The sequence below is a fragment of the Mauremys reevesii genome, linkage group 7 (genome assembly GCF_016161935.1).
Source record: "Mauremys reevesii isolate NIE-2019 linkage group 7, ASM1616193v1, whole genome shotgun sequence".
Lineage (NCBI taxonomy): Eukaryota > Metazoa > Chordata > Testudines > Geoemydidae > Mauremys > Mauremys reevesii.
This window is the reverse complement of record NC_052629.1, coordinates 4,440,605-4,466,151: the sequence shown is the minus strand read 5'-3', so window position 1 is coordinate 4,466,151 and position 25,547 is coordinate 4,440,605. Positions and strand designations below refer to the sequence as shown.

At 56.6% G+C, this 25,547-nt stretch overlaps 1 protein-coding gene across 1 annotated transcript; it reads left to right on the top strand.

The window, feature by feature from the left end:
- Positions 1–3,448: 3,448 nt before the first annotated feature.
- LOC120408966 (steroid 17-alpha-hydroxylase/17,20 lyase) lies at positions 3,449–16,569 on the top strand. Its single transcript, XM_039546182.1, has 9 exons — positions 3,449–3,793; positions 6,378–6,516; positions 8,833–9,062; positions 9,738–9,824; positions 10,963–11,175; positions 11,794–11,963; positions 12,081–12,184; positions 13,226–13,452; positions 15,970–16,569. Exons 1-9 carry the CDS (start codon positions 3,485–3,487, stop codon positions 16,015–16,017), a joined length of 1,527 nt encoding a protein of 508 aa, XP_039402116.1. The 5' UTR covers positions 3,449–3,484; the 3' UTR covers positions 16,018–16,569.
- The last annotated feature ends 8,978 nt before the right edge of the window (positions 16,570–25,547 follow it).

Below are 25,547 nucleotides of genomic sequence, written 5' to 3'. Positions count from 1 at the left end.
GGGTAAACAGGCCAGAAGGGCTAAGTGACTTGCCCCAATTCACATAGCAAGTCAGTGGCATGGAACCCATGAGTCTTAGCTCCCAGACCCCTGCACTGCCCACTTGCCAACACTCCTTTGATATTATAACCTTCGCTCCTAGCTTTCACCTCTTGAGATTGCTCTTCTTACACCGGCTTGGGAAAGACATTGCTGGTCTTGGCCCAGGGAAACGTAAATAAACTGCTTCCTGGCAGTTTAAAGGCAGGATGACTGCTAACATACTACCAATGTACTGCTGCTAATATAACATTTTCCACTGCTATAGCCCTTGAGAGTCTCAAAGGAGATTAGAGTAGCTGATCACGTGCCTCAGAGCTCCCCTCACTCATTCTCATGGGTAAGTCTTATCCTTTTTATTTGGGGGAAACTGAGGCCCAATGCAGACTTACATCCCTGCACCTGCCTTGTCATTTGCATTACTTCCCCTCCCACTGCCCCTGTCTCATTCCCCCAAGTAGTAGCTTTACGAACCCTTGGAAAAGTAACTGACTTTGTCCACCTCCTTGAGCCCACTCTGCTGAATCTGTCCCCAAGGGTACAGTGGAAATCAGGCAGCAGCAGAGAGAGAACTCGGAGCTCGGCCAACACGACAAGCCCTTAATTGCAGCACACGTGGTTTATCTTCGCTCTGGAACATACCGTCTTGTCCATGTCATTTAAGTGTACACTCCAAGAACTGTCCTGGCCATTACCTTGAGGTGTTCAAGGGAACCAAGCCACTGAGGACAGCTGTCGAGGCCACCAGAATGGAAAATACTAGGAAGCTGGGACAGCATCAGCCTTCCCGATGGCAGCTGGAAGGATGTCATGGAGTCTTGGCTACATGGCAAAAAGGAAACTGACCAGACTTAAGCCAGATGTAAACCCAAGCAGCCTCAGCAAGATGCCCAGTGTAAAGGGGCAGCTAGTCATTCATAGAACCATAAGGTTAAAAGGAGGGGAGGGATAGCTCAGTGGTTTGAGCATTGGCCTACTAAACCCAGGGTTGTGAGCTCAATCCTTGAGGGGGCCATTTGGGGATTAGTCCTGCTTTGAGCAGGGGGTTGGACTAGATGATCTCTTGAGGTCCCCTCCAACTCTAATAATCTATGATTATATAAGGGACCTCAAGGGTCATCTAGTCTAACCCCCTGCTAAGATATCAGATTTGTTGTGGCTAAACCATCCATGACAGATGGCTCCAACCTCCCTCAGCAGCCTGTGCCATTGTCCTACTATTCTTACAGTTAAGAAGTTTTTCCTGAGATTTAATCTGCCATTCTGTAGTTTGAACCCCCTGCCCTTCATCCTGCCCATTTACAAAGTAGCAACAATATTCATAAAAATACACTGCCCTTCTACAGAACTTTCCATCCCACCCTCTCAGACTGCTCCACAAGTTAATTAGACTGCACAATACCCGTGTGGATGTATGTTCCTCACTCTCCAACCTTAGAGCAGTTCCCTTTCATGGTGACGGCTGGATCCTGCCATTAAACCCAGTAGGTAGGAAACTGTCCTCCAGAAGCCTCCCTTTGAGTCCCAAGGTATTGTAACCCTGGGTGGCAGCAGAGCGGTGTCGGCTTCATTCACGTCAGGCCGGGTTCATTTCCCACGAGCAGAGGGAGAAGATGCACTCACGGTACGTGTACACACTACCCCGAGACTGAGCCAGGAAACAAAGCGCTGCTTTATCACACCGCTCACAAGCTGCAAAAAGGCAGAGGTGAAGCCACACTTAACCACAGCACTACTCCGCGCCTCAGCCTGCCTCTTTCCAGAGAACACACAGCCAGCGGCTGCCCTCTGTCACAGAGGGCCCATTGAGGAATGGGTGCAAAGTTTTGGAGGCAAATTTCTCGGGTTAATTCACTCCCTGCCCCGGTGCCATGGGATGGGTGCTGAGCACTTAGAATGCCTGCAGGTGGTCGCGGCACCAGCTAACGAGGCCCTCTGGTACTCTCAGTGGACTCAGAGAAGGGAATGTGCATGAGGCAGGCAATAAAGTTCCCTCATATCTCAGACTTGGGCTCCAAATTCTGCTCTGAGGTAAATCCCTTGCCATTTTGTCCGGCGGAGGCTCTCCATATCTGCACCCATGTACCTGAGAGCCGCACCTGGCCCTCAAGGCTTCTTTTGGGTTGGGGGGAGCCCCTAAGCTAGAGTGGGCTGGTCCTTTTTGTGCCACGTCATCTAACCCGTGGGGAATCAGTGCAAAAGGAATCCACATTCATTGCTAAAGATTCAGGGCTGCGAGGCCCACCTCTTTCAGGACACCTTTCAAGAGGACTCCCACTGCCACAGGAAACACCATCACGTGGGGTCCTGCCCTGCTCCGTCCTCTGCCTCGGCTCTAAGAAGTGGGTTTTAAGTCGGGAGATCCAGTGGTGTTGGCTGCTCCCTACTGATTCAGAGGGAAGACCGCCCTGCAGGGGCGGCTCTAGCCATTTTGCCGCCCCAAGCACAGCGGCACGCCGCGGGGGGTGCTCTGCCGGTCGCCAGTCCCGCGGCTGCTCCACCGAACCCGAGGGACCAGCGGACCCTCCTCAGGGATGCCTGCGGGAGGTCCGCCGGAGCCGCCTGCCGCCCTGCCGGGGACCGGCAGAGCGCCCCCCCGCGGCATGCCGCCCCAAGCACGCGCTTGGCGTGCTGGGGCCTGGAGCCGCCCCTGCCGGCCTGCTACTGGATTTCCAACACCACTTCCTGCAGCTCTTCACGGCTCTTCCAGCAATGTACTGCTGACCTAGCCTGAGGCTGCTTAGCTCATGAGAGCTGCCTAGATCCCTGCACAAGCAGGCTGGTCCCCAGGGAGTCACTAAGGAAGGGTTCCTGATTATTAAAGCACTGGATTAGGCCACTGAAGGCCTGGGTTCAAGTCCTACCTTTGGCCAGTCTCCTACTCCTTGAATGGTCCCCATGTGTGCAATGGGGATTGAAATCTTCCTTTGTCTAACCGGATTGTAAATGGGCAGGGGCCAGGATTGGTTCTCACTATGCAGCTGTACAGCACCTGCTCCAATGGGGCCACAATCTCACTTGGGGGCGGGGGGCCACTAGCTGCTACCCTAATGCACATAACAGTAAGAAAGTCTTGCCATGCGTCCTGGCAAAGGCAACGCTCCCTAGGTTTGCTCTGACCCCATGAGGCTCTGCTGATCCTCCCTGCCTGCCAAACCCACAACCCACGTTGATATGGCTGGAGATTTGCTGGGATGTTTAGGAGCTGGCAAAGACCAGCTCAATTAGCCAATCTCACTGAAGACAGATTCTGCTGTCGCTGCGCTGGCAGCCAGGAGGCTGGCTGCGTTCCAGCCCAAGTGAGTGGTTATCTTCCAAGCGATTGATAACACAGCCCTCCGCAAGGCAACAGGCAACCCCCAGCCAAGGCAATGTCAGCAAAAGCCCTTATAAGGGACCGGGCCTCGCTCGCTGCAGGGAGAGCCGACAGCCACACCGAAGGACGATGGTCCCACTCCTGGGCGCCCTGCTCCTGGTGCTGATGCTCCTCTCCTTCTGGAGACTGGCAAAGGGGAAAGCAGAGCCCAGGCCCAAGTACCCTAGGAGCCTGCCCTGCCTGCCCATCATCGGGAGCCTGCTGCATCTGGCCGGTAACCCCCAGCTCCACCTCCTCTTCCACAGCCTGCAGAAGAAATACGGCAGCCTCTACTCCCTGAAGATGGGCTCCCACTACGTGGTGGTGGTGAACCACTACCTGCATGCCAAGGAGGTGCTGCTGAAAAAGGGAAAGACCTTTGCCGGCCGGCCCCACACCGTAAGTAACCCACACGGCCCTGTCCCTCTAGCTGCCTGGGAGAGACAGGCAGCAAAGCCTAGTGAGTAGAGCACAGGGGTGGGAGACCTGGGTTCTATTCCCAGCCAGCTGGGGGTCCTTGGGCAAGGCACGGCCCCACTCTGTGCCTCAGTTTCCCCATCTCTAAAAGCAGCGGGATAATACCCCACCTTGCGGCACTTTAAGATAGTTGAATGACAGGTGCTAAACACACTAGGGCAGTGGGTTACATTTCCCCTCCTTCCCATCTAGTCAGAAAGGGGAGGAGTGACTGTGAGACCCGTCCACCCCGAATCCCCGACCTGTTCATAGCCCCCAGCTTGAGGTCCCGCACAGGGGGGAAAACCATGCTCCCGTTAACCCTTGAGCTGCTGTGCAGGAACTAAAGCCTCTTTATTCATGTAGGTGGCACCCTCGGGATAAAGGTGGCTGGTTCTCAGGGTACCCAGGCTGGTGAGTCACCTGGTTACCCCCGACCTCCAGCATACAGGAATCCTGCTTGTGCTTAGCTGGAGGCCAGCTTCTAACACCACCAGCCAAGCACTCTCTTCCGGGCTAGGCCTCACTTAGCCTTGCAGGGTAACAATAGGTGCACCCCACTCCCCACGTCCCTTTGAAGTGTTGCTGTGGGCTAGCCAGCCCCTGACACTGGCTACGCTCAGAAAGCCCAGGCTTGCTGTCCCCAAAGGCACAGTCTGGGCACCAGGTGGTCAGATTCAGCCCCAAGCCAGCGCTTGATTTGACACCACAGCCCAGAACTATATTTATAGTGAAAACACGACTAAGTTTGTTATCGGAGTTTAGAGCTTCTGGAGCTGGTGAGTGAGGAGCCTGGAAGCAAAGCGATACCAGGCTTTCCAGAGCCTAACCAGACCTCACGGGTTCGCCTCCTGCCTACAGCAGTTTCTCTCATTTTGACCAAGGCTGGTTGTGATCTGGTTTGCTTGGGTATCAATGCACTGCCCGTTTGCTTCCTAGGTGCAGGAGAAGAGGGTGTCCTCTTTGCCTTCTCCATGCAGCCCCAAAGTTTATCATCTGTCCTCAGAGGCAGTATCACGCCTCACCCCCGCCATCGCTCGTTTTTTTCTGTGTGCTCCTCCCTGTTGTGTTCGTGTCTCTCTGTTGACTTGGAATGTCGACCTGCAGCCGTCGTGTTAGCTTCCTGTGCTTTATTTACACGCTGACAGAGAAACAGGAACAAACATCCTTTCTCTGACAGAAAACCTGGCTGGCCAACGCTGTCTTGGTACAGACGTTAAAATGGATTTCCAGTCTCTGTGCCTAACGCCTCACGTAGGCTCTGCACATACATGTCACAAGGCCTCTGATGACCCCGGCTTTCCCTTTAGACCTCACCTGACATTCTTTGGTGAACCAGAATAGACAGCCCAGAATCTGGCTATGTCTGAAACCCCTGGTCAGCTGGCATTGAGAGGGGCTCTTGGGTCACAACAGGGTTACTTCAGTATGTGACAGTAATGACCCCACCGCGGCAGCGGCTCTACTCACAGCTGGCTCCTGAAGGCCACTCGGGGTTTTTTCCCCTTTGCTTCATTTATCCCCACAACATTAGAGTGACTCCGCTGACCCAGGCTGCAGGTCCAGGGACATGTATGTGTCCCAGAGGAACCCCCTGCCCTGCCCACATTCCCCTTCTGGTTTCAATGGGGGAGGGCACGTCACTTCTTGTCCCAAACTGTTGGGCGAGACTGGCATGCGCTGTTAAAGCGGGGCTGCGTTCCATCCCAGAGGTGGCTGCATTTCAGTGCTGGGTTAAGCTGCATGTTATGCAGGCAGCAGAGCAAAGCTCGCGTAGATGCTCTGGGATGAAATGTGCTCTAGGGATGGTGTCACTGACTGTGTGTAGGGCTTTACACAGCCTCAAAGGGCCAAATTTACCATTGATCCAAGAGATGCCACTCTGCCAGCCCCAGTGATGTTGAACTTGCGTAGGGCCAGAAAGTGTGGGGTGGGAGGAGGCGGGCTCAGTGGAGGTGAAAGGCTGCTCCCCCAGCCCTAACCAAGCAGACTGGAACTGCAGCCAAGTGGGCAGGACAGGAAGACATGCCAGCTGCTCCCACGCCACCACTCCATCAGCCCTGTAACTCCAGCCGCAGACAGGACAAAGCTCAGGCACCAAACCCCAGAGACCTGCGGGCCAGAGGCGAATCCCAGCCATGGCTGTTCCTTAAATATCCAGAGGGGGGCACCAGCGCCCAGGACAAGGCGCTCCTGTGTCCATACAGGTTACAGGCACTGTCCCCATTGCTCACCCCGCAGTGCCCAGTGTGTCCCCCATGGCCAGGCAGAGCGCTGGACCTTGGCTTAGCCCCTTGGGCCCGGCAGGAGCTAGGCACTGCATGGCTGATCCAGGTCAGCTCTAGCGCCCGGGGGGCCGGGCCCGCAGGGAAGAACCCTGCCGTCGTCAGGCCGGGATGGGTGCAGAAGTGGCAGGGTGCAGACGTGGCAAGGTGACATGGCTGGCTCCCAGGCCAGGCTTTCCACCCCCGTCTCGCTGTCCTGCCAGCGGCGGAGGAGATTGCTATGTCCCTCTCTTCACCCTCAGGTGACCACGGACGTGCTGACCAGGGACGGCAAAGACATCGCCTTCGCCAGCTACAGCCCGCTCTGGAAATTCCAGCGCAAGCAGGTGCACGCGGCACTCTCCATGTTTGGAAAAGGGACGCTGGCCCTAGAGAAAATCAGTAAGTGCCACTCCCCTGCCCCTGCCTCTAGGGAGGCTGGCCAACCGCGGCAGAGGGGACAGATGGGCTAGTGGGTAGGGTGCAGCGCTGGCAGCCAGCAGAACTGGGTTATATTCCTTGCTCCACCACAGATTCCTTGGGCAAGTCACAGTGGTGTTCTGTGCCTCAGTTTCTCCCATCTGTTCACTGACCTACCCCACGTCTATCCTGGGCTATCCCAGCCCTGGTACCCGCACGCACGGTACTGCCGGTACCTCCCAATCCTGCCCTGCAGGCCCCGGGCTATCCTGGCCCCGGGCTCCCGCATGCACGGTACCGCCGGTACCTCCCAATCCCGCCCTGCAGGCCCTGGGCTCCCCCGCACGCACGGTACCGCCGGTACCTCCCAATCCTGCCCTGCAGGCCCTGGGCTCCCCCGCACGCACGGTACCGCCGGTACCTCCCAATCCCACCCTGCAGGCCCCAGGTTATCCCGGCCCCGGGCTCCCCGCACGCACGGTACCGCCGGTACCTCCCAATCCCGCCCTGCAGGCCCCGGGCTCCCCGCACGCACGGTACCGCCGGTACCTCCCAATCCCGCCCTGCAGGCCCCGGGCTCCCCCGCACGCACGGTACCGCCGGTACCTCCCAATCCCGCCCTGCAGGCCCCGGGCTATCCCAGCCCCGGGCTCCCCACACGCACGGTACCGCCGGTACCTCCCAATCCCGCCCTGCAGGCCCCGGGCTATCCCGGCCCCGGGCTCCCCGCACGCACGGTACCGCCGGTACCTCCCAATCCCGCCCTGCAGGCCCCAGGCTATCCTGGCCCCGGGCTCCCCGCACGCACGGTACCGCCGGTACCTCCCAATCCCGCCCTGCAGGCCCCGGGCTACCGCCCTGCAGGCCCGCCGGTACCTCCCAATCCGCAGGCCCCGGGCTCCCCGCACGCACGGTACCGCCGGTTCCTCCCAATCCCGCCCTGCAGGCCCCGTGTTATCCCGGCCCCGGGCTCTGCGTATCACAGCTCTGCTGACATGCTTTACAACGAGGGCCCTGTGAAAAGCGCAATTTCACGGCCTGCGCGGAAATCGCAGCATTAGCCCCGTCCTGTGACTTTTCCAACAGCAGGGCGGAGGAAGTGCCATCCGCGTGCGCCGGTCTCGTGCTGGGTGCGGCTCGTACCACGGCAGCAGTTCAGCAGCCGGTTGCAGGCGAGGCCCATAGCTAGTGGCACCGCTGCTTGGAAAACAAGCTACGGGGCACAGCGAGCGTGAGATCAGCCCACACGGACGCCTGGCACTGCCTCCTTCCGGTCTGGGGAGGACGTGGTGGCTGCACTTATTCCGGGAAAATCGATACTTTCCTTGCCTCCCCCACAACCCACAGGCAGCGATCGCATCATCAGCCCAAACCTCATCCTGTTACCTGCCCCCCTGCTCTTCCGGTCACGGGCTCCCCCACAGCGCTGCCAATGCCCCTCGATCCCGACCCACAGCCCCCTGCTGTTCCCGTCACGGGCTCCCCCACAGCGCTGCCAAAACCCCTCGACCCCGACCCACAGCCCCCTGCTATTCCAGTCAGGGGCTCCCCCACAGCGCTGCCAATACCCCTCGATCCCGACCAACAGCCCCCTGCTGTTCCCGTCACGGGCTCCCCCACAGCGCTGCCAATACCCCTCGACCCCGACCCACAGCCCCCTGCGATTCCCCACAGCGCTGCCAAAACCCCTCGATCCCGACCCACAGCCCCCTGCTATTCCCACGGGCTCCCCACAGCGCTGCCAATACCCCTCGACCCGACCCACAGCCCCTACTATTCCGGTCACGGGCTCCCCCACAGCGCTGCCAATGCCCCTCGACCCCGACCCACAGCCCCCTACTATTCCGGTCACGGGCTCCCCCACAGCGCTGCCAATACCCCTCGTCACGGGCTCCCCCACAGCTCTGCCAAAACCCCTCGACCCCGACCCACAGCCCCCTGTTGTTCCGGTCACGGGCTCCCCCACAGCGCTGCCAATGCCCCTCGACCCCGACCCACAGCCCCCTGCTATTCCCGTCACGGGCTCCCCCACAGCGCTGCCAATGCCCCTCGACCCCGACCCACAGCCCCCTGCTCTTCCGGTCACGGGCTCCCCCACAGCGCTGCCAATGCCCCTTGACCCCGACCCACAGCCCCCTGCTTTTCCAGCCCCGTGCACGACATACCCCCAGCCCACAAGGCCAGTTCCAGATACCCTCACCCCAGTTGTGCTGACACCCCCCAGGCTCAATCCGCTGTCCCCGCTAGCTAGACTCCGGTGCTCACCATATGCGCCACCATCTCTCCTCTGCCTTCTAGTCTGCCGGGAAGCTGCCTCCATGTGTGAGACTCTCAGCACTTCGCAGGACACCCTCCTGGACATAGCCCCGGAGCTCAACCGAGCCGTCACCAATGTGGTGTGCTCTCTGTGCTTCAGCTCCTGCTACAGGCGAGGGGACCCCGAGTTCGAGGCCATGCTGCAGTATAATCAAGGCATCGTGGACACGGTGGCCCAAGAGAGCCTGGTGGACATCTTCCCCTGGCTGCAGGTGAGAGCTGGAGGCGGTGGTGGAAGAGCGGCTCCTCCTCGCTTTTCACTGGCCAGAGTGGGCTGGCTGACACACCTAGTAGCCCACAGAACCTCTCTCTGGCTGGAGCGGCACCAGGCACAAATTCACTGAAGTCAGTGGGTGACTATAAAATCGTTGCTACGTTCACCGGGAGGTCGGCAAAGCGATGTCCAGCGGCCAGTTGACAACCTTGGGACCTTGGTGGATTTGCACAAAACACAGAGCACAGAAAACCCCAGCACTTCCCAGAAGCACCAGGCGAAGGTTGTCGTCTTGCTCCCGGAAGGACAGTCCCCGGCTCGCTGCTGCGGCACCGTGCTGGCTCTCAGACGCCGCTGGACATTTGCGGTTGTTGCTACCTAGCCCAGCCATTCAGAAGAAGTGGGTGACTTTGGCCCACAGCGTTTTGCTGCCCAAACAAGGCACCTGACACTAAGGGTCCTACGGACCCTGGTGGGCCACCTGCCCCAGCTGGGAGACCCAGGGCTCTGGCAGAAAAGGGCTAGTTTGGGAACCAGGGGGGATTTGCTCTGGCTTGGGACGCACCCCTGCCGCAGACGTCGCAGGGCATGTCAGTGCCCCCAGGGAGCACGTGGGGCCGAGCTGAGATGAAGGGGAGCGAATGGGCGTCACCGCTGGTCTTTCCTCCCGCAGGTTTTTCCCAACAAGGACCTGGCGTTGCTGAAGAGGTGCGTGAAGGTCAGAGACCAGCTGCTGCAGAAGCAGTTCAAGGAACACAAGGTAGGTGGTTTGGTGTGGCGGCTCAAAGGCCGCACAGACCCGGGGCCGACCCTGGGACCCAGCCACCGGGCAGGGGGGTGTATTGCTACAATCTGCACCCCACGTTTCCAACTCATCGAGGCCCTGCCAGGCCCCAGTGGGGAAGCAGCAGGGACCAGTGGGGATCTGCAGGAGCGCCAGCTGACCAGCTACCTGCGTGACCCAGGGGATGGGAGCTCACAGCACCTGCTGTGACTGGTGGGGCTGTGTGAAGGGAGGGGTTTAGAAGTACTAGGGAGCCATGCCCGCCCCCCTATGTACAACCCTCACCTTACTCTAAGGAAAAGAAACTCTTCCCATACCCACAGTGGGGAGGGGGTTACAGCATGGGATTGCCTGCCCCAGCACTGCTAGTGCCCCCCCGTCCTGAACTCCAGCACCTGCCGCTACCCCAGTCCTGGGCTCCCCATGCTCAGCTCTGCCACCAAACCCCACTCTGGAGCGGGTAGGATAGAAACGTCCTGCAGCAGCGCAGATCTAGGGCCAATTCCCAGCTCTGCTGCTGACCCACTGTGTAACCTGAGCCAAGTCCCGGCCCCACCCCATGCCTCAGTTTCCCACCTGTAACATGAGGCTAATGATACTTCCCAGCCACATTGAGAGGCCTAGTGAATAGGAGAGCTGGGTTCTGCTGCTGGCCTGCTGAGTGACTGTGGGCAGGTCATGTCCCTTCCCCGTGCCTCCGTTTCCCCATCTGTAAAATGGGGCTAATGGTACTGTCCCCTCCTTTGCAAAGTGCTGTGAGACCTACTGGTGAGAGCGAGGTGTTATTATCCAGGGTTAGTATGTTCCCAGGCAGGACCGAGGCGGAGGAAGGGAGTGCTGGGGAGGTGGGAGGTTTAGCCACAGGTCAGGGGCAAAGACGCTGCTCCCATCCATCTTGAATGGCCATCTTCATCTGGCTTGGCGTGTTGGGCCCGTACCCCTCAGCCACCCCAGTGGGGGTCTTTCTGGATGGGGAGGGGGCAACCACCCCCTAGGCCCATCTGATCTCCCCGGCGTATGACCTGATACTGAGGAGTAGCGGGGGCCAGGAGGGGCCCGGCCGCTCAGCTCCTCTGGCAGCCGCCCCGACCCCTGCTGTCCTGCCCCCTTGCAGGAAGCGCTGGGCAGCGACTCGGCCAACGACCTGATGGATGCGCTGCTGCGCGCCCAGCTCAACATGGAGAACAACAACAGCCGGCTGGCCCAGCCGCTGGAGCTGACGGACGACCACCTCCTCATGACCGTGGGCGACATCTTCGGGGCGGGCGTCGAGACCACCAGCACCGTGCTCAAGTGGGCTGTGCTCTACCTGCTCCACTACCCAGAGGTGCGCCCCCCCCGCCCCCCGGCCCTGCCGCCCCGCGCCCACCCCGAAGCGCAGAGCCCTCTGGAGAAGCGCGCCCAGGCCAGGCTGTCGAACATGGAGGGCAGGAGGAGCGTGTGCCCAGCGGCCCGGTCCCCAGGCATTTCCTGTCTGTCCTAGACTAACAATCTCCTCCGGAGTAGCTACCCCTTATCTGGCTTGGGCTGGGGTCCCCCTCCATGACCCCAGGGTCCCTGGAAACCCCACTCAGAGCCAGGCGAGCATTTAACTGCGATCCTGCACCTCTGTCCTGCTTGGAGGGGCCAAACAGGCTGTTCTGGGTCAATATTGTGACAAAGCCGGGCCCTGCTGGGACCCATCGACTGGGCTCTGCTGCACACCAAGCTAGGGCCAGAACTCAGGCAGTGCTTACAGAGAATCTCCACTAGCTTTTGGCCTTACAGGGCCCGGGACACACAGTGAGGGGTCCTAATTCAATCCACTAGGGGGCAGTAGTATATGTACCCTACCCAGGTCATTTAGTAGCTGGACCAAAGTGACGTGCTTTGCCATAGGGAGACCTGTAGCCCTGAGCAATCCCCTCGCTCGGCTAACGCTGGCCCGGCTGGACTGTGCCCCCAGGTGCAGAGGAAGATCCAGGAGGAACTGGATCAGAAGATCGGCTTCGAGAGACACCCCCAGCTCAGTGACAGGCAGCAGCTACCCTACCTGGAGGCCACTATCAGTGAAGTCCTGCGCATCCGGCCTGTCTCCCCTCTGCTGATCCCACATGTGGCCCTTACGGATGCCAGGTGAGAGCTCTCTGGGTACATCCCAGCTCATGGCCCAGCCCTGTCCCTCCTTTGACAGTGGGAGGAGGTGGTGGCCGAGCGAGGCACTGAATTATTCCCTCTCCCCCCACACTGCAGCATCGGGGAATACACCATCCCAAAGGGAACCCAGGTCATCATCAACCTCTGGTCCCTTCACCACGACGAGAAGGAATGGGACAAGCCAGGGGAGTTTAACCCAGGTGGGTCCTTTTCTCCACCCTTCCTAGCTGCAGCTTTGGGCTTAGCATCAGCACCCACCTGTCTCCAGACTGGGTTGAGAGGGAAGTGCCAGACTTTTCCTTTCTATCTGTTACCACCGAGCAAAGCCTGGAGCTGGCTGCAGCCCAGATCACTGGCGGGGAGAGCTGCGGCCAGGGGCTCATTCGAGCTTGGGGAGGATCCCTGGGCTAGGAGGTGCTGCCCTCCCTCGAGTCCCCAGGCCACAGTCCCCGTCCTCCCAGGCGGAGGACAGCACGGGGCTGTATGGAGCCTAGCGACGCTGCTCCTCAAGCATACAGCAGGGGGCGCTGCTGAGCAATGGGACCTGCTTCCCTCTGATTGGGCAGCGCTGGGCCCACAGGTGACCAGCCTCCTGCATTCAGCACCAGGTAGCCCACCTTGTATTAACCTTACGCAGTCTGGGCTGTGCCAGGCTGGAGGTTCTTCCCGGGAGGGGAGGGCTGCCAGGATCCGGGGGCACCTGGGGGCCGGTGATAAATCAGAGAGGCTCCAAGTGCAGAGGCATCGTCTCGCGCCTTCGAATGGAGCAAGGGACTCAGGACAGACCCAAGTGTGTGTGTGCGGGGGGTGCAGCTGACCGGGTCTAGGGTGCAGAGCTCACGCCATCAGGTTGCTGCTACGAATCGGGCCTCGGCCCCACGGCACAGCCCTTTGGAGGGACGTGTGAGATGAGCTCGGCAGGTCTCTGTGCACAGTGAGACTGGCTGGGATACGCCCTACACCTCTCCCTCTGGGCTGGGGCTGGGGCCGGGGGGGAAAGCCAGCACTTCCACAGCCTGCGCCAGCTTCAGCCCGGAGCCCCCGCTTCCCCACACAAGTGGGGGTCTGCCCGGGCCCGTTGCCCAGCAGCTGAACATGAAGGAAGGGGGGAGGGCTGGCTCGGTCCTGCTGTAGAACAGCTCTGCCCCCCCCAAGCCCAGTCCCAGGGGCCCGGCCCATAAAGAACTGTCTCGCCAGCGATGCCGTCCCACCCTGTAACGAGGCTGCTGCGCCCCCCGCAGGTCGCTTCCTGGACGAGCGGGGCAATCGGCTCTACTCCCCCTCGCCCAGTTACCTGCCCTTCGGAGCCGGGATCCGGGTGTGCCTGGGCGAAGGCCTGGCGAAGATGGAGCTCTTCCTCTTCCTGGCCTGGATCCTGCAGCGGTTCACCCTGGAGGCCCCGCCGGGCCAGCCGCTGCCCGCGCTGGAGGGCAAGTTCGGCGTGGTGCTCCAAGTGCAGCCGTTCACGGTGAAGACCAGGCTGCGGGCGGCCTGGCGGGATGGCGTGTAGAGCTGCCCGCCCCAGGGACACGGCCTGGGAGGCGGCTGCACAGGGCAGGGCTCTGTCCAACCCCAGGGATTGGGGTTCTATCTCCTGGACGGGCGAAAGGCGCGTTGGGGTTGGGTCGTTATTTGGGCAGGGATGGGCCCAGTGGGTCAATGCCCCAGGGGAAACCGCTGCTGGTGCCGGGGTGTCTGAGCCCCTGTAACGCCAGTCAAAGGCCGTGCCCTGGCTGCATGCTCCCCCCTCGTTGCTCTGCCATGGCCGCAGGGGGGTTCAGTCCCTCAGGGGCCAGGCAGGGTGCAGAGGGGGTGAGTTGGTGGAGGGGCTTAGGGGACCAGCAGAGGCAGGTTTCCAGTTCCACACGAGCAGATGGGGAAAACCCCCCATAAAGGGGCCTCGGCCCTCAGGGACCCAGCTCAGCTTCTCGGGGGGCTAGCAGTTCCACTCTGAGTTCATGCCCAGCCTTAATCCAGAATAAGATTCATGTGTAGACAAGCCCTTTGACAGACAGTAGCGTAATTCACAGGTGTACACTACTGGAAATCGTTGATCTGCATATTACATCTTCTCTGCCTGATGTGCAGAGGATGGAGGTCTGTTACAGCTCCCAGCAGCCCAGAACCCCCAGAGAAAATCGCTGGTTCAATCCCAGCCAGGGCTTTCTCAAGCCTGACCTTAAAAACCTCTAAGGAAGGAGATTCCACCACCTCCCTTGGTAACCCATTCCAGTGCTTCACCATCCTGCATAAGTTTTTCCTAATATGCAACCTAAACCTCCCCCACTGCAACTTGAGACCATTGCTCCTTGTTCTGTCATCTGCCACCACTGAGAACAGTCTAGATCCATTCTCTTTGGAACCCCCTTTCAGGTAGTTGAAAGCAGCTATCAAATCCCCCCTCATTCTTCTCTGCTGCAGACTAAACAATCCCAGTTCCCTCAGCCTCTCCTCGTAAATCATGTGCTCCAGCCCCCTAATCATTTTTGTTGCCCTCCGCTGGACTCTTTCCAATTTTCCCACATCCTTCTTGTAGTGTGGGGCCCAAAACTGGACACAATACTCCAGATGAGGCCTCACCAGTGCTGAATAGAGGGGAATGATCACGTCCCTCAATCTCCTGGCAATGCCGCTACTTATACTGCCCAAAATGCCATTAGCCTTCTTGGCAACAAGGGCACACTCTTGACTCATATCCAGCTTCTCGTCCACTGTAACCCCTAAGTCCTTTTCTGCAGAACTGCTGCCTAGCCACTCGGTCCCTAGTCTGTAGTGGTGCATGGGATTCTTCCGTCCTAAGTGCAGGACTTTGCACTTGTCCTTGTTGAACCTCATCAGATTTCTTTTGGCTCAGTCCTCCAATTTGTCTAGGTCCCTCTGTATCCTATCCCTACCCTCCAGCGTATCTACCACTCCTCCCAGTTTAGTGTTATCTGCAAACTTGCTGAGGGTGCAGTCCACGCCATCCTCCAGATCATTAATGAAGCTATTGAACAAAACCGGCCCCAGCACCGACCCTTGGGGCACTCTGGTTGATACCAGCTGCCAACTAGACATGGAGCCATTTCACTAGCCACAGCTGCTTCAGAGCGATTGCACTGATGGCACAAGGCCTGAATGCGTCCCTTAGCTAGTGAGAGACAACGGCATTCCCAAGCAGGCCCTTGAGACAAAATTTCATCCAAAATGCCCCTGCTGTCTGTGAGCTGGGCTACCCCAAAGGATCAGGACTCTGGAAACCCGAGAGCAGCGATTTTCACCGGTGCAGGGCAAGGTCAGCCTGGGGACAGCTCCCTTTTTTCTCTTTTCATCTAATGGAAACATGAGCGCAGCTGCCGCTGATTTGGGCAGCTGCGACCCTGGGGGACGGGTCAGTTGCGCTAGAGAAGCGTCAATGTCCCGGAACAAGGCACTGGGGCGGCCTCATCTGGAATACTGGGTGCAACGCCAGAAAGATGAATTCAGAGTGGAGCTGTGCAGGAAAGGGCTCCAAGGACGGTCAGGGGACCGGAGAGCCAGTCTTATAAGAGGGGATGAAAAGAGCCTAGGAAAACAAAGGCTGAGCAGGGCTCTGGCAGCTCGCTATAAATACAGCAGGGGAGCGGGGTAAACACCAGGGAGGGAGAAGAGCTCGGGTCGCTAGCGGGCAGGAACAAATGGGGATAAAGTAGCCATGAAGAAATTCAGACTGGAAATTCGTGGAAGGTTTCTACCCATCGGAGCGAGGAGGGTCTGGAGCAGCCGCCCCCCAGGGCACAACCCCCTTAGCCAGCTGCCAGTGCATGTGCCGGGGTTAGCTAGCAGGAGACTGGACCGGCTGAGCTAGGAGCTTGTCCCAGGCTGCATCTGTCACAGCTAACATCACACGGCTCTTCTAAAGAGCCCTCAGCCCCCTCTCGCTCACTCCGCTGGCACCGTAGTAACTGAGTGCCTCACAATCCTCCATGTGTTTGTTCTCACAGTCACTATTATCCCCATTTTACAGATGGGAAAACCGAGGCACCAGGAGACTGAGGCAGAGCAGAGCATTTAGCCCACTTCTCCTGAGGCCCAGGCTGGGGCTCTAACCAGTAGGCCAACCTTCCTCTTTCCTACAGTTTGTGCTCCTGTCCGCTTGCGGCCATAAAAGGCTGACAAAAATAGCTCTGCTGTGCCAAGCAAGTTCCAACATGGGTAACTACATTCTGTCTCTCCATTTGCCCTGCTGTGCTAATTAGCCGTGTCAGGTTGCCGTGTGCCGGTAGACATCCACCATGTTCCACTCAAAGGGCGGCGCTTTCAGTTCTAGGAGCACGACTTTGGTCCACGTTATTTATATCACAGTAGCACCCAGCAGCGATCAGGGCCCCGGTGAGCTACAGACAATCCCTGAAGTTCTCACACTGGCAGCATTAGCCCCATTTTACATATGGGTAACTAAGGCACTGGGAGATTAAGTGACTTGCCCAAGAGCCCACTGGAAGTGTGTGGCAGAGCTGGGAATCAAAGCCATCTCTGCCCATTCCCGGGCGGGAGTTTTAGCCACGAGCCCATCCTTGCCCCCTGTAAAGTGTGTTGCTATATAAATAAATGGTATTATCACCTATCTGCTGGTACCTTTTAACATTTACCCTGCAGCGAGCTGGCATTTTCACTCTCTATGGTTTTTATGATCCGCAGCTATTCAGCAATCTGGCTGGATTACAGCATGTCCTCAGTGATCGGGATAACCTTTTACTAGAGTAAAGAGTGTGTGTTTGCTCTCGCCGTAAAAAACAGACTGTACAAGAGGGAGCCATGCAATTAGATTCCCTCCCCACCCCCATTACTTGAGCTCTTAATATTTAACTAAATAGCAACAAGGCAACAACTTAGAACTAGAAAAAAACCCCAGCAGCAGCAGAGGGGACATAGAAAGAAATGAGTTCTTCCCCTGTATTCAAAAACAGGAGCTGGTATGAAATAAATAAACCCACACAGATTCTCCCCCATCGCCCGACTCCCATATGACTTTTTATAGACATCGACAGATTTAAAAGCCATGCTTGTTAGGACCCCTGAGCCTGTGCGTTACTGACACAATGTTACCCCAATGAAACCAGAATGATTTTGTTAGTGTTGGAAACAGGGGAACTCTCACTTTAAAAAAACTAAAATCTTAAGTTCTATTTAATTTGTCTGCTTAAAAAAGGTCTGGAAAAATTTCTGTTGACGATGAGATTTTTATAAAAAACACACACACGTCTCTGCCCATCCAGTGACTTGGATAAGTGACTCTTGCCGCTCTGTATCTCAGTTTCCCCATGGGTGACATGGCGTTAATGATGCTGAACGCCTTGGTGAAGCCCTTTAAGATTTGCAAAGCACTGTATAATAACTAGGGATTATTATTGTTAACCTGGCAAGATGAACATCTTCTCTGTATCAGAAGTGGCCAGGGTTGTCAAAGCCACTGCAGTCTATGACTCTGACCCTGCACAGCGCTTCACATGAGCAGGATCTGTGCATCTGCACGGGACTCACTGCAGGAGCGGGGCTGGTGGGAACTGCAGCGTTCAGTGCCTCTGAAAAACCAGGCCCTGAGAATCCCTGTGTGTCTTCTGTCTCCTCCTCAACAGTCCTGTCCCCCAGGAGTGGTGAAAGGGAGTGAAACCAGGAACGTAGCATTTTCAAACTTGATCCCCGGCCCATGTGCCAATGAGATTTACCCAAGGCATTAGCTAGATGGCGCCATATTCATATGTTGCTTGGAAAAGAGCGGTCTATAAAATCATGACTTGTGTGGAGAAAGTAGATAAGGGAGTGTCATTTACTCCTTCCCATAACACAAGAACTAGGGGCCACCAAATGAAATTAATAGGCAGCAGGTTTAAAACAAACAAAAGGAAGTATTTCTTCACACGATGCACAGTCAACCTGTGGAACTCCTTGCCAGAGAATGTTGTGAAGACCAAGACTATAACAGGGTTCAAAAAAGAACTAGATCAGTTCATGGAGGACAGGTCCATCAATGGCTATTAGCCAGGCTGGGCAGGGATGGTAATAGGTAATAATTAGAGATATACCAATCTCCTAGAACTGGAAGGGACCTTGAAAGGTCATTGAGCCCAGCCCCCTGCCTTCACTAGCAGGACCAATTTTTGCCCCAGATCCCTAAGTGGCCTCCTCAAGGATTGAATTTACAACCCTGGGTTTAGCAGGCCAATGCTCAAACCACTGAGATATCCCTCCCCCCTAGCCTCTGTTTGCCAGAAGCTGGGAATGACCAACAGGGGATGGATGACTTGATGATGCCCTGTTCTGTTCATTCCCTCTGGGGCACCTGGCATTGGCCACTGTTGGTAGACAGGATACTGGGCTAGATGGACCTTTGGTCTGACCCAGTCTGGCCCATTTTTATGTTCTTCATTTCTGTTGGGAAACCCGCTCAAAAATAGGCTATTCGGTGCTGCAGCTTTTCCACAGTCCTAAACAGAAAAGTTCAATCCAGCTCTGGAACTAAGTGCTAAGTAACCCAAAGCTCTGTGCTCTTTGGATTTAGGATCTCTGGCTTCAGCACTGAATACAATCGATCCTGCAAGCCTAGTTTTTTGGTAAAAATTTCCAGCACTTTGGGAGGGGGGGGGAAATCTCAAAGAAACCTTTAGCTGTAAGGCGTTACCCCAAAAAGCCAACCCACCATCAGGAACACCTGGGAAAATTAATGAGCTGGCTAGTGAGTCTGGGCCACCATTGCCCTCCAATGGATCAAATCAGAACTGTTCAACCATGAGTCACAGGCCCTATACTGCTAATGGAGATTCTCCTTCAGATCAAATGGCAGGAGCTCATGCTCTCAGGCAGAAGGGTCTGGGTTCCATCACCATGGAGTTCTGAATGGCCAAGGGTGTGTGGCATAGCAACAGCAGAGAAGTTCCTGAGTGGCCAGAGATTTGTTACAACACTACCTTACTGCAAGCAAAGCTTGTAAAGAAAATGGTGCTGTAGACGCGGCCAAACAAGGTAGAGCGTCTAACCCTGCCCTCGGCTAGCTGCATGCCAGGCCTGCTGTGCTGCTGGGGAGAGATGTGCCCACGTTGCCAAGGGCAGAATTTAGCATGTGGCCCTTCATCGTGCAGCTGGGTGCAGTTTTGCTCTAAAGGAGGAAGAGCAAAATAGGGATCCAGGCGGCTCCTCTGCTTCCAGATGGCTTGAAGAGCGAGGATGTGCTGAATGGCGAGTACCCAGCTCACAGCAGAGGGACAGGAGGGAATAGGGGGAAGGGCACAGTTTGTACATTTCTGGCACTTAGGTTTGTAAATGGATTTTAAAAAAAACAACACAAAAACCCTTCTATTTTCCAAGCCTGCTAGGTTTTATCTATGGCCTCATCTAATTTAGAAAGGGTTTGGCTGGAGGGTGTATGGGGATGGATGGAGGAGGGTGTATGGGCATGGATAGATGGATGGATGGAGGAGGGTGTATGGGGATGGATAGATGGATGGATGGATGGAGGAGGGTGTATGGGGATGGATGGAGGTTCTCTGAATGGTTGTATGCAGTTCCCCAAACAAGATCTGCTGTACTGGCAAAAGGTTTTTTTGTACCCTTATAACTTCATCTACACTGGGCTTTTGCCAGCAGAGCCATGTCAGTTGAGAGGGGATTTTTTCCAGGTGCCTGACGTCGCCAGCCGGCAGGTCGTGGAAGGGTGGTGCAGTCCTGTGTCTGCAGGAGGAAAAGGGGCCATTTGAGGTCATTGCGATGACTCCGCTAAGAGGGCAACTAGCATTTCCGTCAGCCCCATCCCCTGGTCCTATGTGGCGGGTAGATGACTCGTGCCACCCCGTACCAGGGGGCACAATCTAAAATGGAGGACACGTGACTGCCCCACGTCTCCTCTGCCCAGTGACACTCTCCCCTCCCCAAGCCAGTGCGCTCTCCTGGCCCCCTGTTACCTGCAGGGGTGGGGGGGAGTTTGCGCTCCCCCCCCATGTTTGGTGGCTCTCCCTGGCAGCCAGGCGGGGAATGGGATGGAGCCACTTGTGCCTGAGAGAGCCTGACTGGGAGACCTCGGCTGCCGGGGACAGGGGCAGAGGACGCCGGGGGGTGACAGTGATGCAGGGGCGGCTCTAGGAATTCCGCCGCCCCAAGCAGGGCGGCGCGCCGCGGGGTGCGCTCTGGCGGTCACCGGTCCCGCGGCTCCGGGGGACCTCCTGCAGACGTGCCTGCGGAGGGTCCGCTGGTCCCGCGGCTCTGGTGGACCTCCCGCAGGCATGCCTAGGGATGCTCCAGGGGAGCTGCGGGACCAGCAGACCCTCCGCAGGCATTTCTGCGGGAGGTTCCACTGGAGCTGCGGGACCAGCAGACCCTCCGCAGTCATGCCTGCGGGAGGTCCGCCGGAGCCACCTGCCACCCTCCTGGCAAAATGCCACCCCAAGCGCATGCTTGGCGCACTGGGGTCTGGAGCCGGCCCTGCGGTGATGACAGTGGTCCCTTCTAGCTGTACAATCTAAGACCTGCCTGGGGGGCAGATGCAGGCACATCCCCACTCCCACTCCCCCGGCCAAGGAGGGGAGCAGGCATTAAGCTCTGGGCAAAGAGCCTGGCACCTGGGAGACCAGGCAAGCCAGGCGCAGCAGGGAAGCTGGATGCGAGCGGGGAGGGACACAGCCAGGGAACCACGGGGGACAGGGCCGGTTCCAGACCCCAGCGCGCCAAGCGCGTGCTTGGGGTGACATGCTGCCGGGAGGGCGGCAGGCGGCTCCGGTGGACCTCCCGCAGGCATGACTGCGGAGGGTCCGTTGGTCCCGCGGCTCTGGTGGACCTCCCGCAGGCACGTCTGCAAGAGGTCCCCCGGAGCCGCGGGACCGGCGACCGCCAGCACGCCCCCCGCGGCGCGCCGCCCTGCTTGGGGCGGCAGAATTCCTAGAGCCGCCCCTGACGGGGGAAGCAGGGTGTGACTGTCAGATGTTGCAGCCGGGAGCAGGTCAGTGCAGGACACATGGGGAAGCAGCAGAGGCTGGGCCGGGGCCAGCGCCGAGGGGCCCCTGTGAGACACAGCACTCCCTGGTCCTGGCCAGGAAGCCTGCAGCTCTTTGCTTTTAATGGAGGACTAGCCTAGAGAGGCACTAGGCCCGGAGAGTCCTGGTGACTGGACTGCCCCAGGGGTCCACATAAAACCCACTACCGCTCCCTTTGAACTGACACTCTGCACCTAGCCTAGTAGCACCCCTTCCCGTTAGCCGTGCGGCTGAGTGGTAGGGTGAGCGCCACCGCCTCCCTTGCCGACAGGACTTGCCTCTGAGCTGTGGCACACCTGGCATGTTACTGGTCCTTCAGCAGTTGGGTGCACTTCAGCCCTGAGCAGCTCTGAAAGTGCTCCCCATGTGGCCAGTTCCAAGGTGTTCACAAGCCAGGAGTCAGGCCCCAATAATCACCAGGTTGACCTAAAAAAAAATCATGTGGTTGAGCCTGTGGACATCGCAGCGGCAAATTTTTCTCCATGACCATGAGGACTCGAAACATACACGGGTTTTGTTTTAAATAAAAGCCAAGATTCTCACGTGATCACCTGACTCCAGGAACTGGGGCTTTAAAAAAAACCCACCAAATATCACGACGGTTTTCAACACTGATCTCCTCTCCTCAGCACAAACCTGGCCTGAGGTGCAGGGAAAGTAACTGACCTCCTAACCTCACACAGAGAGTTTGTGAGACAGTAGAAATCAGAACCCAGGGCTCCTGATATGCAGGCTCCCAGCTCTGGCCACTAGGAAACTCACCCCACTATGGAATTAACTTGTAGGTTAATAAAAGCCATTAAATGAGGTAGGATCCTTTCCTTTCCCTTTATCTCTGTCTGTGCCCATCACAGTGGTAATGGGCCTTTCCAGCCATTTACTTTCATTGCTCCTGCAATACTCAGTCAGCCACAGGCAATAGAGTAACCTACTTTGGAAGTATCTAGGTTAGTCGCTGCCATTCAGAAAAACATGAGCCAGATTCCGCAGCAGAAACGAGCCAGTTCTCCCCATCTGTCAGCAGCCCCCCAAGGGCCCAGCCAGATCCCGATGCTACGGCTGGATTTGGCACAAAATTTTCTGGGTTTGCGCAACCCTCAAAATCAGACTGAAATTGTCTTGGGGAACTGAACCTGCAAGAAGTGAGACAAGGGGAAAAAAGCATTCCCTGATTCTGTAGTGCTTGTAGAAAATTGGGGATGCAGACAATAGGCAGAATGGGTAAAACCCTGGACTGATGGCACCACAAGCATAAGCCTCTGCCACTTGTCTTGAACTAAAGGAGCTAACATTCATTACTGGTAAGCAGCAGGATTTTATCTTCATTGGGGTCAGCTACTGGAGGGAGACAAGCAGATACATTTAGCCAGCACATTGCATCCTCGTTGCAGTAGCTGAATTACTCACAATATTAATAGTTGGACGGTGGAGCTCATTTCTGGTTTCTTGCAGTGATAAGGGCTGATCATGGATTCCTTTTGCATCAGGTCTTATGATACAATTGTTTGGAGAACTTCTAGCATATGCCATGAGATGGAATTTCTGGCTTTGTGAGAAGAAGGTGTTGATTAAACCAAGCTATGTCCACAGCCATAAACAGACTTGCGCACAACTTGAGTTCCAGCTTTGTCATCTTGTTCACCAAGTCTGGATCTCTATACAGTGCAGAGATCTCTAGTGACTGAATAATATATTGGAAGTAAACATCATTACAGTGTACACAGGTACACATGCTGCCCCTGACCATCACATGTTGAAACCTGGGCTCCATCAGCGAAAACATCACTGCTGAGCATCAGCGAGTGTAGCAAATGTGATGGGGAGCAAAGAGAGACACCTCTCTTTGCAGAAATGACTGGGCTGCAGCCCATTCAGGGCTTTGAATATGAGGCCTTTGGCTAGATTCATGTACCAAGTCTGTGGTCTGCATGACAGAGGAAGCCAGGAGATGACGATTTGGGCACGCCAGTGTCAAAAGAGTGTGTCGAGTCCATGCCCCCCTAGCAGCCTTGCACAGACGCTGACTGAGACGTGATCAGACTGATCTCTGGAGGCTCCCAGCTCCCATCTTAAAGAGCCAGCAGCCACGCTTGCCATCATTCCCGGGCTGCTGCCACCTCCCATTCACTGGGGCATGGACCAACTCCCCAAGGAGCTTGGGCTCCTCCTAAGCCTTGCACTTACCACCAGCTCAAGGCCCGTGACAGCAGGAGGTAATGGGCAGTGGCTGCTAGCGCCGAGGTCTCCGGCTGGTAAGAGCATCTGCCCAAAAAATGACTAGTTAGCAGAGAGGAAGAACAGCCTGGTGGTTCAGGTGTTAACCTGGGACTTGGAAGAGCTGGGTTCAATTCCCTGCTCGTGCTCCCTATGGGCCACTTCGTCTCTCTCTACCTGAGTGCCCCATGTAGACAAATTATGTCCAGCTTGGAGCTCAAAGCGTGGGCTCGGGAAGGAGAAAAGGTGGTTAATGCTCCTGCCCCCAGACTGAGCAATAGCAGATACTGTGGCCTTAGGGCAGCTCAGTTTCCCCTTAGGGACGAAATCAGTGATGCAGTCTGGGTATTTCCATAGTACATATGCCAAGCCCTTGGCAGCAGGCAAGCCCCTGTGTCAGGAATCTCTGCCCAAACCTGGATCCCAGGTGGCAATTCTGCCCCCCAAATTGACCCTCGTTAGTGAGATGAAGGCACACGGCAAACTCCTGCTGCTTGCAACAGCTCCCCCAAAGACACTCCCAGTGTTTATCCAAAGCCCCCCAGCTGCAGGCTAAGAAAAAGACTTGTGAGAGCCTGTCAAACAGCACTGCTCAGACACTTCCTCCATAACAATAGATTGGTTGAGGTCAAACCATGTGAGGGAGAACTTAGGGGGCCACCATCTTTGTCCTTAAGCAAACTGCTCTCCCCAAAAGATCAGATTGGGCATAAACTCCTAACTCTCACTCCCCCGCCGAGCTGCGCCTGCAGGAACTGCAACCACAAGTGCCATTTTCAGGCAGAGAGGATTAGTCTCAAATGGGTGGGGGTGTGATGAGACTGGGGAAGAGCTACATTTCAATCTCATGCAGCGCAGGGTTTGAATACTAGGGTATGAACAGGGCACCTCTCTCTGTTGCTAACCAGACACAGCGGCAGAAGGGCTGGGCTTTACCCCCAAAACCCTTTGGGAGAGGTCAGCGGCCTCTATTTCTCCAAGGCTTTCACATGGCGAGTGCCCCAATCCAAGCAGGACACCCTCCCTTTGACAGACCTGATACTACTGGTGCTGTGGTGTGTGGGTATTAGCTACTGGGGTTTAGAAGACCACTACTGCACGCCTCACAAGATACCCAGGAGTGAACTGCCCCTCTCTGAGAGCGATGGGAATGACCTACACTTCTTTATGGCTCTATAGAAAATGGACCAAAGCAGGAGAACAAGCTACAGGAAAACAATGAATTGGAAAGATGGCCCAGTGCCTGGAACAGAAGGAAAGGAGCTGATAGGACTCGGGGCTTTTATAACCTCACTGAGGACACTGGCACACGTCACAGCTGTTTTCAGTTATTGCTGTTCAAACCGTTCCAGGACTCAGGGAACTGGGATGTGAGGTCCCAAGCTCAGGGAATAGAGGAGGAAATTCTGACTCCTCGTCTATCTCCTTTCTTCCCAAAGGGCCAAGAGTCTTACAGGCATGGCCCTGACCCTTCACCCCTTACACAAAGAAGTGTCTTTGTGCTACTCACATGAAGAGAGACCTGCAGCACCAAACCCTAAAGAAACAGAGAACCTACATAATGCAGCCACCTCTAGAGAGGAGCAAGCCAGCCAGCCAGCCACACCCAGGCTGGTGGGGGGAAGAGGAGAAGTGCTGGTTAAAGACACCGGTGCAAACACTTACTCTTCAGAAATGTGCCATGCAATCTTTAATATCTATGGCGTCATGGCGGCTTAAGAACCCATCTCCATTTATGAAGGGCTTGTCTGCATGGCAAGTTACTGTGTGCAAGCAGGGGTGTGAACACGCAGTGCACTGGCTTGCTGCACAGTAACATCCCACCACGTCTGCTCCAGTGCAGCCAAAGTCCAGCTCAACGGGTACCACGACTTCAGCGCTGCTGCCGGGCAGATTCACACCTGGGCCTGCAAGGCAGTAACTGGCCCTGTAGACAAGTCCTTAGATGCCTGGTCATTCTCTCTCTCATTTTGCCGGATGTCACCCACCCTCAGCCCCCAGTTACCCATGTTTCACATGACTTGGGGCCCCCTCATGTTACTGTTTAACACTAGTTACGTGGGACAAAGGACCTTATAGTCATTTACATGCAGCAGAGAGGAAGGATGGCCCAGTGGTTAGAGCGCTAGCCTGAGCTGTGGGAGACCTGGGTTCATTCCCAGCTCTGCCACAAGCATCCTGTGTGACTGGCACGCGTCACAGCCTCCTGCCCCTCTAGTCCCCACTGGGACCAGTAGCTAGGACCAGCCTCCTGGGGGTGCTGAGAGGGTAAATACATTACAGACGGGGAAGCACTCGCATACTTTGGTGATGGGGGTCAGCAAAGTCTCTTACCTGGATAAATACACTAAAGTAAAGTAATCGATTC